This window comes from Mustela erminea, chromosome 18 (genome assembly GCF_009829155.1).
Source record: "Mustela erminea isolate mMusErm1 chromosome 18, mMusErm1.Pri, whole genome shotgun sequence".
Taxonomy (NCBI): Eukaryota; Metazoa; Chordata; class Mammalia; order Carnivora; family Mustelidae; genus Mustela; species Mustela erminea.
The window spans coordinates 23,404,476-23,421,487 of NC_045631.1; the positions used below are offsets into that span (position 1 = coordinate 23,404,476).

The window sequence follows — 17,012 nt, forward strand, 5'->3', positions numbered from 1 at the left end:
GGTCCTGTTTGCTCCATTTTGAAGGACTCCCAGGATGGCTGGTCCCTTCCCCCCAGCCCAGACCCTCTTCCTCTTTAATATAAAGAGGTTACCACGGATTTTGTTGTGTTCTCCCTCAGTGTTTAAAAACGAAGGGTAAAAACCGCACCCCCCAGGAACCAGAGCTCTATGGACGCAAGGGGCAATGCCCCTTCCTCTCTGGCACTCTGGGCTTTTCCAGAATCACAGACAGCCACCTGGAATCACAGAGGCTGCAGGCAGAGCCTGTTTGTGGCATTAACAGAAACTCAGAGCGAGAGACCGGTACGCAGTGGGCCAGAGAGCAGGTGGGGAGTGGATGCACTCTCGGCAAGGTAGGGCCGGTCTCCCTTAGGCAGAGGGCCCACACAAGTGCAGAGGACAGAGTCCAGTTCTTTTGCAACTGCTGCACCTGCCATCCAGAATCTACCATGGCCATTTAGCTCCAGGCTCTGAGACTCCAAAGCTCCGGGTTCTCCCTAAGGCAGCTCTGGGAAAAGCAGCCACTCTGGGTTTCTGAAGGGTCCCACGGCCCCCAGTGCCCCAGACTCGACTGGAAGCAAGGAGGGGTATGCAGCTGCAGTCTGACCCCTTATCCCGAGTTCTGACTGGCAGCCCACTAATTGCGCAGAGGACCCCAGCAGCGACAGCTCTCTTCCCATCCGTTCTTTGCCCCTCTAGGAAGCCCCATCCTGAACGTGAGCCACATCCCCCTCCGCCTTTCGTCTTTACTCAGCTCCACACTCCTCCTCCAGGCTTTCCAATCCCACAGCTGCTCGCCCCCTCCCCACACCACTCCTCTCGCAAGCACGCCGTTAAGCGATTGCACAGACAGCAAACCGAGCCTTTGAGTTTCAAGCCGAAGCTTCCCAGACGAGCCAGCCTGAACCGCCTCAGCCTCACGGACACCACACTGACCATTCTCCTACACACGGGCCTCCACTTACACGCTCCTCTCGGGCCCAAGCACCCTGGATATCTCTTTGCTTCCAACCTGCCAGCAGACCAGGAGACCCCGGGGTCCCCCGGCCTCTCCTCTCCCCACACGGAGCTCGGAATCCACACAAGAAAAGGAAGCCCCGAGACTTCTACCCCTGTGCAGCATCAGCTGCTCCAGCAAGCTCCCAAAGCCACTGGAACCACCCAGGCTGTCTGGGGCCCCACACCCCCTTCTCTGGCAGCTTCAGCTCCAGCCCAGCCCACAGGATGCAGTGCCTGATGCCACTTCCGAGCAGAGAAAGAGAGAGAGAAAATGCCACCTCGTCAATGACAAGCTGTTCCAATCACACAGCTCAGATCCCAAGTGCCCTGGACAGCGGACAGCTCCAGCCTCCTCCCTCTGGTTGGGAGGGAAGCCAACTCAGCACATCTGGGGGACCGATCCCCCCACCGCAGGCCCCCTGCTCACCTTCCACATCTGACCAGGCAACCGTGCCCATCCCAGCAGGCAGACTTCTCCGACCAGTCCCAACAACTCCGGCCAACTACCCTCTTGGCCTTCAACTCCGGCACCACACTCTCCCTCCTGTTCCAAAGCACAGGGAGAACACCCCCAACCTGCCCGCCCTAGCCGAGCCCAGCATGGCACTTCTCAAGAGAACCAAGCACAAAAGTGAGCTGAAAGCCAAGTACTCACCGTGGTGAAATCCTGGTGGCCGCACTCCTGCCCCTTGAACTTACAGTAGAGCATCATATCCTTCAGGTCATGGCCCACGCGGTGCAGAAACTCCAGCATGCTGAACTGCTTGGGTTTGTAGTGTTTGAAGTTGGCCTTCTGCCGCAGGGCCTCCAGCACCGCGGGGTCAGCCAAGTGCGGGTCTGGGATCTGCAGGTTGACGTCGAGCAGGGCCAGGAGCTCCCCAGCATGGTACAGGTCGTTGGTGGTCAGCCTGGAGAAACGGAAGCCATTGAGGTTGCAGAGGGTCACCGCTGGGAAGACCAGGCTCTGGGCCACCACCTCATCCACCTTGGTGACGTGCTGGTAGGAGAGGTAGTAAGACACCCTCTCCGAGCTCTCCACCAGCAGCAGGCCCAGGGAGCCCACGAAGGCCACGGCCCAGAGCACACGCCGGATGGTCATCGGCCCATACACGAAGATGTGGCGGATGCCGTGGAGGGTGGAGGTGTTGGCGAAGATGTGGATGCTGGAGGGCTGCAGGCTGCCCTCGCTGGGGCTCTCCTTGAGGTCCATGGGGACCCTGTGCAGTTCCGCAACTGGCTTCAGGTTGATCCAATTCCAGGGAAGAGTTCCCAGTCCTCGGGCTCTGCTCAAACCTTGACGTTCAAGGGAGAGAACACGGCAAGGCACGCATCAGGCCGGGTGCCTTGAGTTTATGCCGGGAGCCCAGCCGCACGCCGCCAGGGGTGAGTGTTTATATAAACCCATTCAAACTCTAGCTCCTGATTTTTTCCAGGCGATAAGGAGGGCTGGTTTTATTTAGGGAGACACCAAGGTGATGTGGAAGAGATGTGGGTGGGAAGGAAGAGCTTAGCCAATGGAAATAAAGTCCTCCCCCCTACACACGCCACTAGAGACAAGATTAAAAGCGAGAGCGAGGGAGAAAATGCTTCAAACAAGTCGCTCGGCAGCCCGGAGCCTGTTAACCCGTGCATAATGCCCCGCGTGGAGCATCCCGGGCATGTCGCGCGGCCACGCTGATGCACTGCGGGCGGGCGCCGCGCGGAGCCTCCCCGGCCGCCGCCGCCGCTCCGCTCCGCTCCGCTCGCCTCCCCGCGCCGCTCCGGACCCCGGATTCCGCTGCTCGCCGCCGGCCGCCGGCCCTCCTCGCCGCCGCCTCCAGGCCCCCTCTCTCGCGGGCGGAATTCCAAATGCCGGCGGGCCGCGGCCAGCGCCCGGAGAGGAGGCAGCGCGCGACCGCGGGGAGAGGCGCGGACCCGGAGGCTGGCAGGACGCGGGGGCTCCACGGGCCTTGCCTCTCCAACCCCCCCAACCCCCGCCTCCCGGAAGTAAGGCGAGACCCAGAGGGCGCCCAGGGAGCGGGCCTCCTCCCCTCCCCCCGCCTCCCCTCCCCGGGCTGCTGGGTGGGGGGAGGGGGCAGGGCGGGAGGTGGGAAGGGGGACGGGGACCCCGTGAAAGTTTCTTTTTGGCCATTTGCGGAGGGAGCTGGGGGGAGGGGGGCTCACGGAAGGTGGAGAACTGGCCCTGGGAGGGAGGACGTGACACCCCTCCCGATGGATGGCAGGGAGGCACTTGATAAACTCCCAGGGTCCAGGTGTGGGGGTGGAGGCAGCATTCCTTTGCCCGAATTCTGCTCCCAGGTCACACTCGGCCTGGGGTCTCCAGAGGGGAGATGCGCAACGTGGGGAAGGTAAGGAGCCATCTAAAACCACAGTGCGTCTGCCGCTGGCCAGCCTAGCGGTAGGGGAACATTCCAGGGAGTGAGCAAGGAACCCATCCTCGGATGGAAGGGCCAGGCGCCCCTTGGAGACCCAGAGAACGAGCAACAAGTAGACCCCCTCCTCCCCCGAACTGCTGCCCCAAGGGTCTGTATCTGAAGAAAGACAGCTGGGGTTCCAGGTAGGGCTGGCTGCTTGCATTTCCTCTGGGCTGTGTGTGTGTGTGTGTGTGTGTGTGTGTGTGTGTGTTGCCCCAGGATTTGCCAGATGGAAGCACAGCTGGAGATAGAGGTGAGAGCAAAGGATTGGGGTTTCAGCTGCCTACCTCCTTTTCCTGAAAATCCCCTGGAAGTCCGCTCCTGCTAGCAGGTGGGTGTGATTTTGCCTGGTGTCAAGGATCAAATGGCCAGAACCTATATAATCAGTGGTGCTAAATCCTATCAGGTTGGAAGGAACGGAAAGGTCCAGGGGCCACCCCAGTGCACACAGCCAAGCTGGGACAGAGCCACTGGAAGGCGCCTTGTTCAGCCAACCTGGTGTCCCCAGGGCAGGCCAAGCTTAAGTACTCCTTGGAAGGCATTTGAGAAGAAAGCAGCCTCAGGAGTGTCCCTCCTGGTTTGTATCTACTTCAAAATATTTCTCCATCCCATCTGCCCTCCTACCAACCCAGATCCAAACAGAACAGTATCAGAAGGCTCTCAGGGGCAGTAAACATGTGACACTGAATTAGCAGTGTATTGATCCTGGGAACTCAGAGCACAGAAGTATTGCACGGAAGCACAAATGGAAGAGGCTAACCCACCTCCCATATGGGCCATCTCTGAGGCCCCTGAGCCCTGCCTGCAGGGCTGCCTAGATAGGCAGAGGGTTTTCAAAACAAGGGCACCAAAAACAAGAATCTGTCCTCTGTCAAGACCTGTGTGAGGCTGTCTTGTCTCACATAACCCTCCCAACCATCTTGACAGGTGTGTGCTGTGGTTGTTTACCTCTATTATACAGATAAGAAAGTAGATTCACAGAAGTGAGGTATCCTCACTAGGTTACACAGCTGCTGAGTGCTAGACCTGGGCCTTGAACTCTGGCAGGCTTGCCTGGGAAACACAGCTCAGAAAGCAGATCCAAATACTCCTTCCCAAATGTAGGAAGGGGACAAGCATTGCTATCCCACTCCCCCATCACACACGCACAAACTCATCACGTACTACTTCCTCCTTCCACATACAGAAAGCAGCCTAGTCCTCCTTTCCATCAGGCCACATCCCCGCTGTTCATTTTCCAGCCCAAGGCCCTCCTTTATGGGAACACTTCCCCGATGAATCTCAAATTTCAGCTCACCAGTCTTTTTTAAGGTTATTTATTTATTTGACAGACAGAGATCACAAGTAGACAGACAGGCAGAGAGAGAGGAGGAAGCAGGCTCCACACTGAGCAGAGAGCCCAATGCGGGGTTCGATCCCAGGACCCTGAAATCATGACCGGCGCTGAAGGCAGAGGCTTAACCCACTGAGCCACCCAGGCGCCGCTCACCAGTTTTAACAAGTGTGCTGAACTCCAACGGCACCAGCCCCTCTATTGCTTTTAGGGGACACGAAGAGGAGTAAGACACATTTCTTACCCTTGATAACTCGGGCTTCAGTGCTGGGAGAGGTGGTATTGGTTTATAGACTGGCCCCAGGACAGAAAGGGCAAGGAGAGGTGGAGAAAGAGGCAGACCTCTCCGGAGTAGTAGGCGGCGGGTTTACAAGCAAAGGAACTTAACTAACCTGGCTTGTCTTGGGCTCGGCAAGTCCTTCAGCTCTCCATATCCACTTGCCCGCAGGTTAAATGTTGATGTAGAGGCCATCACTGGATTCGGTCACATATACCATCCAGTGCTCGCAACAGCACCTCGCTCCCTCAGAGCTGTGTCCATGGGCACCTTCTAGCACAGGGAAGGCAAGCAGAATGCATATTCCAAGGACAGGGAACAGGGTGAGGAACCTCTGGTTGCCCTGGGTCAAGCTCGGGGTTAAGCCGTGATCACGTCCTCTCCATCAGCCCTTGCAACATTTCGCCCCTCGTGACCCGTTCTTGTAAGCTCACCTGCCCCCTCCTCTACCACGCACCTAACCCCTCAGTAAAGGGTTTCACCTGCATGGAGGTGTCAAGCTCCAGGTGCAGCTCTCCAGGTGCAATGAAGAGCAACAGGATAGGCACATGCAAGAGAAAACACAAATTAATTATCCCCCAGATAACCCCCAATTATCCCCCAGTTTTTCCCATGAAGAGCCCCATGATCCAAATCGCTGATTTCTGAAGTCCTCTCAGTTGGGGAATCAGATCCCTCAGGACACTCACTTGTGTCCTTGTGTGATTTTAATAAAGAGGAGACATCAGCGGGCTCACCAGGGATGAGCACACAACATTCTGTTGGGATAATGGCACAGGTGCCTCCTCATGAGGCAGCAATAACGTCCAAGGCCATCTTATTTTGGAGGACAGCTTTTTCCATTAGACATTCCAGTGTTCAGTAAAGACAGGTTTTGCCAGTTCCCATTTAAGGCTTGCTGGGTGAATTTAGTAAGGGTTTCGGCATGTGCTGTCTTCCAGGCCAGTGGAGGGGACAAACACAGTGGCCAAATGATTGTAGCGGTGGAAAACAGAACATGTGCGCTTGGCCTTGGGGAGAGAGAGGTTCGCAGCTGGAGGGACGTCACCCAGCTGTCCGTACCATACGTGTTGGCAGTAGAGGCAGCGGGGGGCGGGGGGGTGTGAGGAGATAGACCAGACCCAGACCCCCACGTTGTCCCCGCTCTTGATAGTGCCTGTTCCATTCCAGGTAGAATGTTCTCAACGGGTCAGCTCTGCAGCGGGATGCAGGATCCCCACAGAGACGTGAGTAGCTCCCCCTCACCGAGGGGTGCAAAGCAATTCACCCATCCTGGTGGGATGTCTTATTGCAGATTCCAGTAGATAATGCCTCTCCCGGGCGATGTGAGGCTTGGTGTTTTCAGCAACATAGCACATTGATCCACAGGAACAGTCGGGGCTATTTCTAGAAACTTCCATACCTTATGGCATTGGGTGTCTCCATAGGGGTCCCCATTCTGGCATATGGAAGAGCAAGCCCTATTGGTTGATCATTCAAATGTATGGAAGCCTGGGACAGTGCTTCAGGTCTCCTGGCCACAGGCGTTTTACTTGTTAGTAATTCAGTCTGCTGCTTTAGCACTCTGTTTTTTTCTTTTTATTATGCCTGCTGCTTGCAGGTTTTAGGAGAGTTGGAACTTGCTTTCTATGTCCTGTTCCTGGGCCTGGTTGCACGTCATGACCTTTGGAATGTGACCCCTGATGACAAGGTATTTGGCACGTGCATCCCTACATGGTACTCAGCTTCTCTAATCCTCGGATGGTGGCAGCCTGGTTTTCAGAGCGATAAGGGAAAGCTCGAGTTAGGCCAAGTGTCCACACAAACCAGGCATATTCAGAATCCTAACACAGAGGGAGGGAGTCAGTAGAAGCAATTTCCCTATCTCTCACCAGCTAGAAACTCAGGTAGTTGGCTCCAGACCCCTCTGGCTAGGGCCTGGGGCATTGTCCAGAACGCACAGAATGTGCGGGCACTGCATTAACTAAGTCAGTGTATTTCAAGGGCAATCCAGTATCCTTGGTAAGATGCCAGTCCACCCGGGAGTTACAGTGGCCATGCTTCCTATGCATCTAATCAGCTATATCCCTGAAAGGTCGGCTGCTAAAGCTTGTACCTGATCTAGGGCAGCACCGTCCAGGTGGCCACAGGGCTTCTGAGCACTGTGAACTGGGAGGTGGAAGTCAGGGTTGCCTCAGGCGCTTGCAGGTGAACAAACATTGTTCCACCTTTTCTGACCTCATGAGGGCTTATTCATGATCATCTACCTCCAGCTTCCCCTGTCCAAGCCATAGGGCTCCTCTCTTCGGAATAGTCCACTAGCAGTCAGTGCAAAGGGCTGGTGGCCGGGACTCACGAGTCATCACAAGCCAACCACCCTGAGCTCAGCCCATCAGCTGCTGTGGGTCCTTCCTGTGTCCAGGCACCAGCAGGAATTTCCCCCACTCCCTTCCTACAGGCCGCAGGAACGGCTACAAGAAATGAGAGGGTGGCATCTGGAGGATCTGTGTACTCTACGGGGCCCAGCGGCACCCCCACTCCAGAAACCGTGGGCTGGTGGACAGGCTGCTCTTCTGCTGCAGGCAGGCATGTCCCTCTGGTCACAATGGGGGTTTGAACGTTGGGAGAAGGGAGTGGATAGAACATGTTCTCAGCCTCTCCTCTGATGGAAAGGGGAGCATGTACTGTGGCCTGCTGTTCCTTGGTTTAGAGGCTCCACCTGGCGGAGAACTGTGCATACTGCTAGGAGCTGAAGCTCTGGGGGACCCTGTCAGGTTTCTGTGCTGTTCCAGAGCTGGGACCCCAATGCGGGGGTATTTTCTCCTTCTGAGCTCTCTGCCCCAGGGCTCCACCCCTCCCTTCTGGAATCCCAGACCTGTCTAGCTCAAGAGGTAGCCCTTCGTATTCTTAGGGGCTGGATAGTCCTGTACCTTCCAAACCACAGCTTCTTTTTATTTTAAACATCTTTATTTTATTTTTTCAGTGTTCCAAGATTCATTGTTTATGCACCACACCCGGTTGCTCCATGCAATACGTGCCCTCCTTAATACCTACCGCCAGTTTCACCCAACCTCCCCACTCCTCTCCCTTCCAAAACCCTCAGTTTGTCTCTCAGAGTCCACAGTCTCTCATGGTTGTCTCCCCTTCTGACTTCCCCCAACTCACTTCTCCTCTCCATCTCCCAGTGTCCTCCATGTTATTCCTTATGCTCCACAAGTAACTGAAATCATATGATAATTGACTTTTTCTACTTGACTTATTTCACTCAGCATAATCTCTTCCAGTCCCGTCCATGTTGATGCAAAAGTTGGGTATTCATCCTTTCTGATGGCTGAGTAATATTCCATTGCATATATGGACCACATCTTCTGTATTCATTCATCCGTTGAAGGGCATCCTGGCTCTTTCCACAGTTTGGCGATTATGGATATTGCTGCTATGAACATTGGGGAACAGGTGGCCCTTCTTTTCACTATATCTGTATCTTTGGGGTAAATACCCAGTAGTGCAATTGCAGGGTCATAAGGTAGCTCTATTAATTTTTTTTTGAGGAATTTCCACACTGTATTCCAAAGTGGTTGCACCAATTTGCCTTCCCACCAACAGTGTAAGAGGGTTCCCCTTTCTCCACATCCTCTCCAACACTTCCAACCACAGCTTCTGACACAACTCGAGTCTTATCTGACCAAATGACTCCCCAGAACTTTACGCTGGTGACTGGGCCTTGAATTTCTATGGGTTCACCCCCCCCCAATTCTCTCCTTTGAGACAACACCTGCAGAGTGTCCCGCTGCAGAGACAAGTCTTTATGTGTTAACATTATGTCATCAACGTCATGGGCCCATGTTACTGACGTGTGGGAGGAGAAAGGGGACAGCTCTGCAGTGACCAACCCATGACATATTGTGGGGCCAAGAAGGGAGCCCCAGGGAGCCGCCTGAAAGGTCCATTACTGGGATGCCTGGGTGGCTCAGTGGGTTAAGGCCTCTGCCTTCAGCTCAGTTCATGATCTCAGGGTCCTGGGATCCAGCCCCGCATCAGGCTCTCTGCTCAGTGGGGAGTCTGCTTCCTCCTCTCTCTCTCTGCCTGCCTCTCTGCCTACTTGTGACCTCTGTCTGTCAAATAAATAAATAAAATCTTTAAAAAAAAAAAAAAAGAAAAAAAGAAAGGTCCATTACTGCCCCTCCCACATGAAGGTAAATTGAGCCTAAGTTATCAGAAATCTGTACTTGTCAGTCTTTCCAAGAATCCTAATATATATGCCTGTTTCCTGCCAAATATAGTAGTTCAACCTGATGGCAAATAAAAATCTTCCACACAGCTCCTCTTAAGGATGCTTTTTATTAGATAAGACTCAATTACAATGAACAGTATGGCTTATACACAAACATCAGATATTCCAGGATCCTTAAAAATATTTTTATGGCATTGCACTCGTTCAACATTCTCCTCTTTGATCTGATTCTCAGCACCTTACCCATTGGCAAGGTGGGTACATATCGGGGGTATGCAGACTGGGTTTAGATTGGGTCCGTTTGTTCCAAACATTCAGGCTCTGCCCTAATTTTGTGTAATTGTGGGTTTTGTTTTTTGGGTTTTGTTGTTTTTGTTTTTTGGGGGGAGTTTTTTTGGTGAAAGCGAAATATCAAGTGCATGGCTAAACATTAAAGAAATTTCCAGATTAATTCATTTGCAAGTCAGGCAATTTAATTCCCCACTTAAACAATGTGCTGAGATTTTGGCTCTGGTAAATGTATCCACTTGGGAATGAGTAAATGGAAGTATAGATGAATTCATTTTCTCTGACACTGATGCTGCTTTTCTGAGATGCAACAGGGGAGATCCTCTTCCTGCCCTGGGGACTCCGAGGTCAGTCCTGGGCCTGCAGCTCAGGGAGGGTGAGCACAAAGGGCAGAGTGCCGCCTCCTGCAAGTGGTAACAGGTAGGAGGGCCAGGAAGCTCAGATCTACTATGGGCTCGAATGCTAATTTCCTATGTAACCCATGCTAGGTATACACTACTGTCACCATCACTCCCTAATTTAAAAAAAAGGGAAAAAAGACACATTTTTTCTCAGATACAGATGGCATTCTTTTTTTTTTTTTTTAAAGACTTTATTTACTTATTTGACAGAGAGAGAGAGAGATCACAAGGAGGCAGAGGCAGGCAGAGAGAGAGGGGGAAGCAGACTCCCCGCTGAGCAGACAGCCCGACGTGGGGCTGGATCCCAGGACCCTGAGGTCGTGACCTGAACCGAAGGCAGAAGCTTTAACCCACTGAACCACCCAGGTGCCCCTACAGAAGGCATTCTTATTTCAAACTTGGAGAGGCCTTGACATACCTTTTCTCCTGACTTGTTGTCATTGCCCTAAAGAAGGTTTAGAGATCAACTTATAAACCAAAGTGGGTCCTGTTTTGGGTTGATTTATAAGTACACACCTCGTACAACTGCTTAGCAAATTGTTTGTCGCAAAAGGTGTACCGGGGTGGGGCAGGGAGCAAAGGCGGGCATTCAGTGTGTGGCTCGTTGAGATTTTATTTCCAGTGGTTTTATTTTTTTCCTTCCAGGAGAAAACTACAGAAGTCGGTCCAAACAGAGAGGACTTTTGGGATTCAGCTACCAGTTGATATGAGCCTTGGGATGGATTTAACTTGCTGGGTGGCCTTTGGAAAACCAGGTAACCTCTCTGGGCTGTTTCCTTCTTTGGGCCTCCTGCACCAGGTTTCTATGCCACTACAATTTGACACGATCCTTGATCAAATCATAAATGCCTTGGTAATGGGATAAAAATGAGTTAGAATCTGGGATTCTGGTCATTAATGCCACGTCACCATCTGCTGGAGTGGTATGATGACAAGGTCAGGTGAACCCCAATCACCCAACACTTGTTAAACATGCGGGGACCAGCTCCATCCTCCTTCCGCCCCCTCCGACCCCCTGAATCAGAATCTCCAGGGGGTGGGGAAGGCTCTCTTCCTTTATGGGATTACGGAGGGCAGAATGGGGACCCCACCAGAATCAGCCACGTTCCAGGAGCTCCTCCTATCTATCCGGCATGCCAAGCCATTTTCCAGAGTGTTGCCCTTGGCGTTTCCATCTGCCTGGAAAGGTTTCCCCCAGGGCTGGCTTCTTCTCATATGTCACCGGCTCGGAAGGGACTTGGCTGGCCTCCCCGTCTCCACCCTCTACCCCCCTCATGCACCCATCCCTTGTTTCCTTTTCTGCACCCCAACATGGGGGCACAGGAGGTCCTCTGTGATGTGAGAATTTCCTTACCTCCAAGGCTGCTTCTCGGGGATGCAAGAATGGAGACCCTCTTCGGATCCTGAGAAACCTGTGCCCTGTCCTGAAACCAGCTCCTGAGAAGGTGAGGGACACCTCCTACCCCTCAGCCCTGTCCACTGTTTCCCCCACACGGGAGAAAGGAAGACCTCAGTGGAGCCCGAGCCGGTGGATTCAACAAGGAACTGTGCACCCAAAAAACCTCGGTTGGGGTTACTGGATGCAAAATCCTGAGTCTGGAGGCTGTTGACGAGGTTCTCCCCCTTCTTCATAGACTACCAAAAAAAGAAAAGCTGGTAGATGCTGAGGTCACGTGTGAAGCAAGTCCTACTTACCTACCCAGTGTTATTGGGTTATTCCATTTTCACTCCCCCTGCCTGAATGGACAGCTGACCTTGACATTTCCCATACAAGCTTTTCTCTGCTTTCCTAATCTGATGGGATAATGATGTCATAAAGAAATAACTAAAACAGTAGGTGCTTAATAAATGCTTTCTGGTGTGAAATAAGGAAGACAGTCACGGGACAGCCTCCAAACTCTTCCTTACCCTCCATCAATTTTTTGATAGCCAGGTTTGTAATAGGAGTACTCTCTCCTTTAGCACTGAATCAGGGGTTCCTTTCTCTTATTGTGTTTGCTTTCCATGAGACACACCTACCCCCAGTCTTTTCGTCACCGAAGGCCTGACCCCGCCGGGTAGGCTGAGCAGAGATTCCTGGAGCACATCTGACCTGTCCAGTCCCTCTGCTTAAAGACACAAATTTCCCTCTCACATGAAAAAAGCAGGTCTGATTCAAATCTACCCAATGAGTAAAAAATGGTGCCCAGGACCTGAGGCATCGGCTCCTGATTTAATGTTACGTCATCTCCCTTCTCCATAGGGCATGACAGCTCCCCCCCAGTCCCACCACTCCCCGTCCATTCTCCGTATTAATCGCCTTCTCTCAATACTCTTTATTGCTGGGGCACCTGGGTGGCTCAGCGGGTTAAGCCTCTGCCTTCGGCTCAGGTCATGATCTCAGGGTCCTGGGATCGAGCCCCACGTCGGGTTCTCTGCTCAGCGGGGAGCCTGCTTCCTCCTCCCTCTCTCTCTATCTGCCTCTCTGCCTACTTGTGATTTCTCTCTGTCAAATAAAAAAATAAATCTTAAAAAAAAAATACTCTTTATTGCGTATCTCTCTCTTCCTGTGTCTTCTTACTGGGTACTACTGCTGCTCTTTTCTCCCTGGGAAGGAAGGAAGAGAACCCATTGCTGTTTGTTTTCTCTCAACCCCCAGAGCCAACTGCTTGACACAGGAGGGCAGAGGCACAGAGGGCCCTGAAGTCAGCCCGCCACAGACAGGCTTTCAGCGACAACTTTATCGGCACCCCCGTAGGTGGGCCATAGGTGAGCTGGCGGTGACCAGGGCAGCCGAGAAACACGCGGTGCCTAAGAGCTGGACCTGCCATGCCACCAAGGGGAACTTCCTCCCCCTGAGCTTCCTCCCCCTCCTCCTGGTTAGAACAGCTTCTGATCTTCAGGAACAAGTGGTGGGCGGAGGTGAGCAGAAGTGGGGTCACGGTGTCTGTGGTATGAAGTCCCACAGAAGAGCCACCAAAGGCAGATTTTCAAGAGCTTTTGTGGAAAGAAAATGAGGTAAGTGCCTTTTCACTCTCTCCGTCTATATATAAATATAAACAGATGCCTATGGGTCCATGTCTCCTTTTTCTGTGTCTGATTATGCATTCCGTTTAGCATGGGTTGATGGCCTGCTAATTTTGGTCTAGGCACTTTGATAAAGCAATCTCAGAGGACGCCAATAGGTAAGAAACAGCATGTTTCTTTCTGTTGTTGGGGAAGGTCATGGAAGACCCCCGCTGGACCAGGGAACTGGGTGGGCCCAGACAATCAAAAGCTTCTTGGCCCCTCCCCTGTCCTTGGAATGTTCACTCTGCCTGCCATTCCCACAATGGGAGCTGCTTGCAGGGACACAGACTTGAGAGTAAGGCACTGTTGAAAAACTAAGCGGTATGTGCGACTAGTTCAGGCCTATCTAGTTCAGGCCTCTGTACAAACGTTGAAGGCTCTGGCAGGCGATGCAGAGCTGTACCCATCTTGAGGCGGCCTGGACACAAGCCCTTTAGGAAGTTCCCTTGCCTGTTAAAGTTCCTCCTACCAATCTGGAGAGGTCTGGCTGTTTCCTAGGTCTCTGCTTGTCCTCCGTACAGATGCCGGTTGTCAAACCAACAGGTGTCCCCAGGGGGTGGGCAGGGCCAGGGTCTGTGCCTATTGCAGAGAGATCCCTGGACTGTGGGATATCGGGGGACATGACATTGAAACATCCCATTACATTCTCTGCACAGACTGCATTTTTACAGTCCACATGGGTAGGGAGCCAACATCTCATTTCATCTGTGAAGTTATCCTGCCCATTTTACAGACAAGGAGACTGAGGCTTCAGGAGGTAAGCAAATTGCCCACGACCCCACTGTGGGTGTGGGAATGAGAGTCCAGGGTCGCTGAATCATGCCGCTGTCCGTGCACCTCATGAGGCCATGAGGGCTGCGGTCAAGGGCTCAGGTGCTGGCACCACATGGCTGTGAGTTCAAGTCCTGGATGTACCACACACTAGCTCTGTTACCAGAAGCATGCTGTGTACGTTGTCTAAACCTTGGCTTGCTCATCTGTAAAATGGGGATAGGAAAGAATACCCACCTGGTAGGGCTGAGGGGAGACTCTGATGGGTTAAAATGTGTCAAGCACTGAGTGTCTAAGCCAAGCTCAGTGGCTTGGGCTGCCATCAGGAATGCCCTCATTATTATTACTAGCGTTGTCAGAGGGGAGCCGGGTGCCATGGAGCCACCCTGCAGACTTGTGATCTTTATCTGGCCCCCAGGCCCCCACTCCATTCCCATGCAAAATGGCAGGTGGGCCGTCAAGAACCAGGGCTTGAGCGTGAGGGCAGGTAAGCAGAGCAAGTGTTAATATGTACCTGCTGGGGTCCAGCTAGAACCCATGGACAAGGAGAGGACTCTCCCAGTGGGATTCAGGGCCTTTCCCCCGAGATGGGTAGGGGGGACGCTCTGATAGATCCACTCATGCCCTATTAAGCATCTCTGGTGTATCAAGTTCTCTACCAGCCTGTGAAGATATAATGCTCAATTAGACGTGTTCCCATGAGCTCTGGGGACACTTTTACAGATATATGTTTCCTCGTTCAGGGGATCGGAGAGGTCAGATGACTCCTGTGGTCCCTGGCAGACCTAACCCTGCGTGGTCCTGTGAACAATCACTCTTCCAGCTTCTGTCCCTTTGGTCTTCCCAAAGCTGGAAACTTCTCCTCCTCCTGCAGGTTAAGTGTCTTTTTCTGTGAGTTTTGGGGAGTGAGGATCCTCTCCAGATAAAGCCAGTTGTCCCTGAGGGATGAACTTCCCTCCCCCATTCATCCAACAGCAAGCACCTCCTACAAGAGCCCTGCCCTCTTTCTTGAACCAACGACTCCCACATCTCCATCCCTCCACAACCCCTGCCAACCAACTCTGAGGCAGCTCTTGGTTTGACTAAGCGTGTTCTGTGCGTCGGGTGAGGGTAACAAGCATCAGGAAGGCCTGAATCGGGCTGTGTTCCTTCATCCACAGAGCTGAAGACGGACGAGCAGGACTGCTGTGCACACAGGTGGCACAAGGGAACAGATGTGAGAGGGAGCCAGATGGACCCAGGGAACCTCCAGTGGAATTAGCGTGAAGTGAAGGTTCCCATCCTAGTGCTGAGCCTGACATTAGAACCTTCTGTGGCTTTCTCCAGATATAGCCAACTTTACTCCTCAAGACAGACACTTTCAGGGTGCCAGTAAGAGTTTACCTGGGGAAAAAACAAAAACAAAAACAAAAAACGAACTAAAGAGTTTACCTGGATTGTTTCATTTAGTGAGAGTTTCTCAGCTTGGGCACCGTGAACATCTTGGGCTAGATGATTCTAGATCATGGGGGGGCTGTCCCGTGCATTGTAGGATAACGAGCCTTATCCCTGACCTCCCCCCACCAGATGCTAGCAGCCTCCCACCCCCACCAACAACGTCTCCAGACTCCTAGAGGCAGAATCACTCCCAGTTAAGAACCACTGAGTGCATCTTAATATAGACTAAGGAGGTGGGTGCTATTATCATCTCCACGCTTTATAGCTGTTCCCTCTCTAAACCAAGGCATAGCAGAGTGCCATCATGTGTCCAGAGTCGCCCTGCCAGCAAGAGCTGGGGGGCCAGCCAGTCGTCTTCCGCAGACCACACATTTACTGTCTTTATGGCATTGCCTACCACCGCATGCTTGGTGCTGAGGACTTGGTGATGGACGATAACCCCCCACGAAGATGGCTCATTTGTTGTGACGGTGCCTTGTGTGGCTACCGCACGACACTACCTTTGTTTCTATGAGTCGCACAACAATCCTTCCTTGTAGGTCTCCTTCCCTTTTATAAATGAGCACCCTGAGATCTGGAACAACAGCAGGTGGCGGGGGGGGGGGGGTGGTGCCCCGGGTCACAGAGCGGGCAACCCGCAAGAGTCCAGAATTTGGACCCACGTTTTGTCACTGATGCCCTCCACTACTCAGAAAGTGGAATAAGCACCGATTAAACTATGCGAGACAGGCAAGGGACCTAATAAAAATAAATAAATGCAAATCCTGGGTGATGGATATATTTAAGGGATAAATTAGTATGTGGTGGTATAAAAATAGATCAAGGGAAAGCACATGAAATTACAAGCCTGGTTATGTGAAAGATGGGGAAGGTGCACGGAGAGCACTGGGTACATTTAATTAATTTTGCTGGGAAAACATGCCGAGGTTGCCACCTGAAACCAAAACATCCACAGTCTTCACTCAAAGTCACGATACCGGCAGTCCTGTGAGGAGGAGTTCTAGTCCGAGAGAGCTTGAAGTCGTGGATTAAAACGATGCCAATGCCTAAGCCCATTTGAGGGGCAATCCCAGTTCTAAAGGAACCATAGTGTTTGTATATCAAATGGGTTCTGCAGGCTGCGTACCGTGGACATTGAAATGTCCCACTAAGTACTCCGCACAGACCAACATCTCAATTTGTCCCGTGAGGCTATTCTGCCCATTTTACAGACAAGGAGACTGAGGCTTCAGGAGGTAAGCAAATTGCCCACGACCCCGCTGCGGGTGTGGGAATGAGAGTCCAGGGTCGCTGAATCACGCCGCTGTCCATGCACCTCATGAGGCCATGAGGGCTGCGGTCAAGGGCTCAGGTGCTGGCACCAGATGGCTATGAGTTCAATTCCTGGATGTACCACACACTAGCTTTGTTACCGGAAGCATGCTGTGTACCTTGTCTAAACCTTGGCTTGCTCATCTGTAAAATGGGGATAGGAAAGAGTACCCACCTGGTAGGGCTGAGGGGAGACTCTGATGGGTTAAAATGTGTCAAGCACTGAGTATCTGAGCCAAGCTCAGTGGCTTGGGCTGCCATCAGGAATGCCCTCATTATTATTACTGGCGTTGTCAGAGGGGAGCCGGGTGCCATGGAGCCACCCTGCAGACTTGTGATCTTTGTCCGGTTCCCGGGCCCCCACTCCATTCCCATGCAAAATGGCAGGTGTGCCATCAAGAACCGGGGCTTGAGTGTGAGGGCTGGTGAGCAGAGCAAGGGTTAATATGCACCTGCTTGGGTCCAGCTAGAACCCGTGGACAGGAGAGGACTCTCCCAGTGAGATTCAGGGCCTTTCCCC

At 52.7% G+C, this 17,012-nt stretch overlaps 2 protein-coding genes across 4 annotated transcripts in view; one reads left to right on the forward strand and one right to left on the reverse strand.

Annotated features, from left to right (window-relative positions):
* Positions 1-2,582, reverse strand: part of ASIC2 (acid sensing ion channel subunit 2) — a 962,947-nt gene extending 960,365 nt beyond the window's left edge. Inside the window, exon 1 of the mRNA XM_032321662.1 lies at positions 1,655-2,582. Within this exon, the coding sequence (XP_032177553.1) occupies positions 1,655-2,209 (555 nt within the window). The 5' untranslated portion in view covers positions 2,210-2,582. The remainder of the gene's footprint in view (positions 1-1,654) is intronic.
* On the forward strand, positions 2,311-12,246 carry LOC116577878 (proline-rich protein 2-like). 3 transcript variants are annotated; one of them, XM_032321665.1, is made up of 7 exons: positions 2,311-2,382; positions 2,551-2,985; positions 3,298-3,347; positions 3,820-3,990; positions 6,194-6,249; positions 10,571-10,680; positions 11,249-12,246. In XM_032321665.1, the coding sequence occupies exons 2-7, from the start codon at positions 2,658-2,660 to the stop codon at positions 11,260-11,262; spliced, it is 729 nt and encodes a 242-aa protein (XP_032177556.1). In that variant the 5' UTR covers positions 2,311-2,382; positions 2,551-2,657; the 3' UTR covers positions 11,263-12,246. The 3 variants fall into 3 exon arrangements, 1 of the variants encoding a protein (XP_032177556.1); XR_004280642.1 differs by lacking the exon at positions 2,311-2,382 and having other exon boundaries at positions 2,578-3,744; XR_004280643.1 differs by lacking the exons at positions 2,311-2,382; positions 2,551-2,985; positions 3,298-3,347; positions 3,820-3,990 and adding an exon at positions 4,881-4,972.
* Positions 12,247-17,012: the final 4,766 nt, after the last annotated feature.

What these genes read in the sequence shown, in the direction of transcription:
- LOC116577878 (XM_032321665.1), top strand. Translation starts at nt 2,658, where the DNA reads ATGTCGCGCGGCCACGCTGATGCACTGCGGGCGGGCGCCGCGCGGAGC. An exon ending in CCAACCCCCGCCTCCCGGAA is followed by an intron (nt 2,986 to 3,297) that starts GTAAGGCGAGAC and finishes TTCTGCTCCCAG; the next exon opens with GTCACACTCGGCCTGGGGTC. An exon ending in CCTCAGGAGTGTCCCTCCTG is followed by an intron (nt 3,991 to 6,193) that starts GTTTGTATCTAC and finishes GTTCCATTCCAG; the next exon opens with GTAGAATGTTCTCAACGGGT.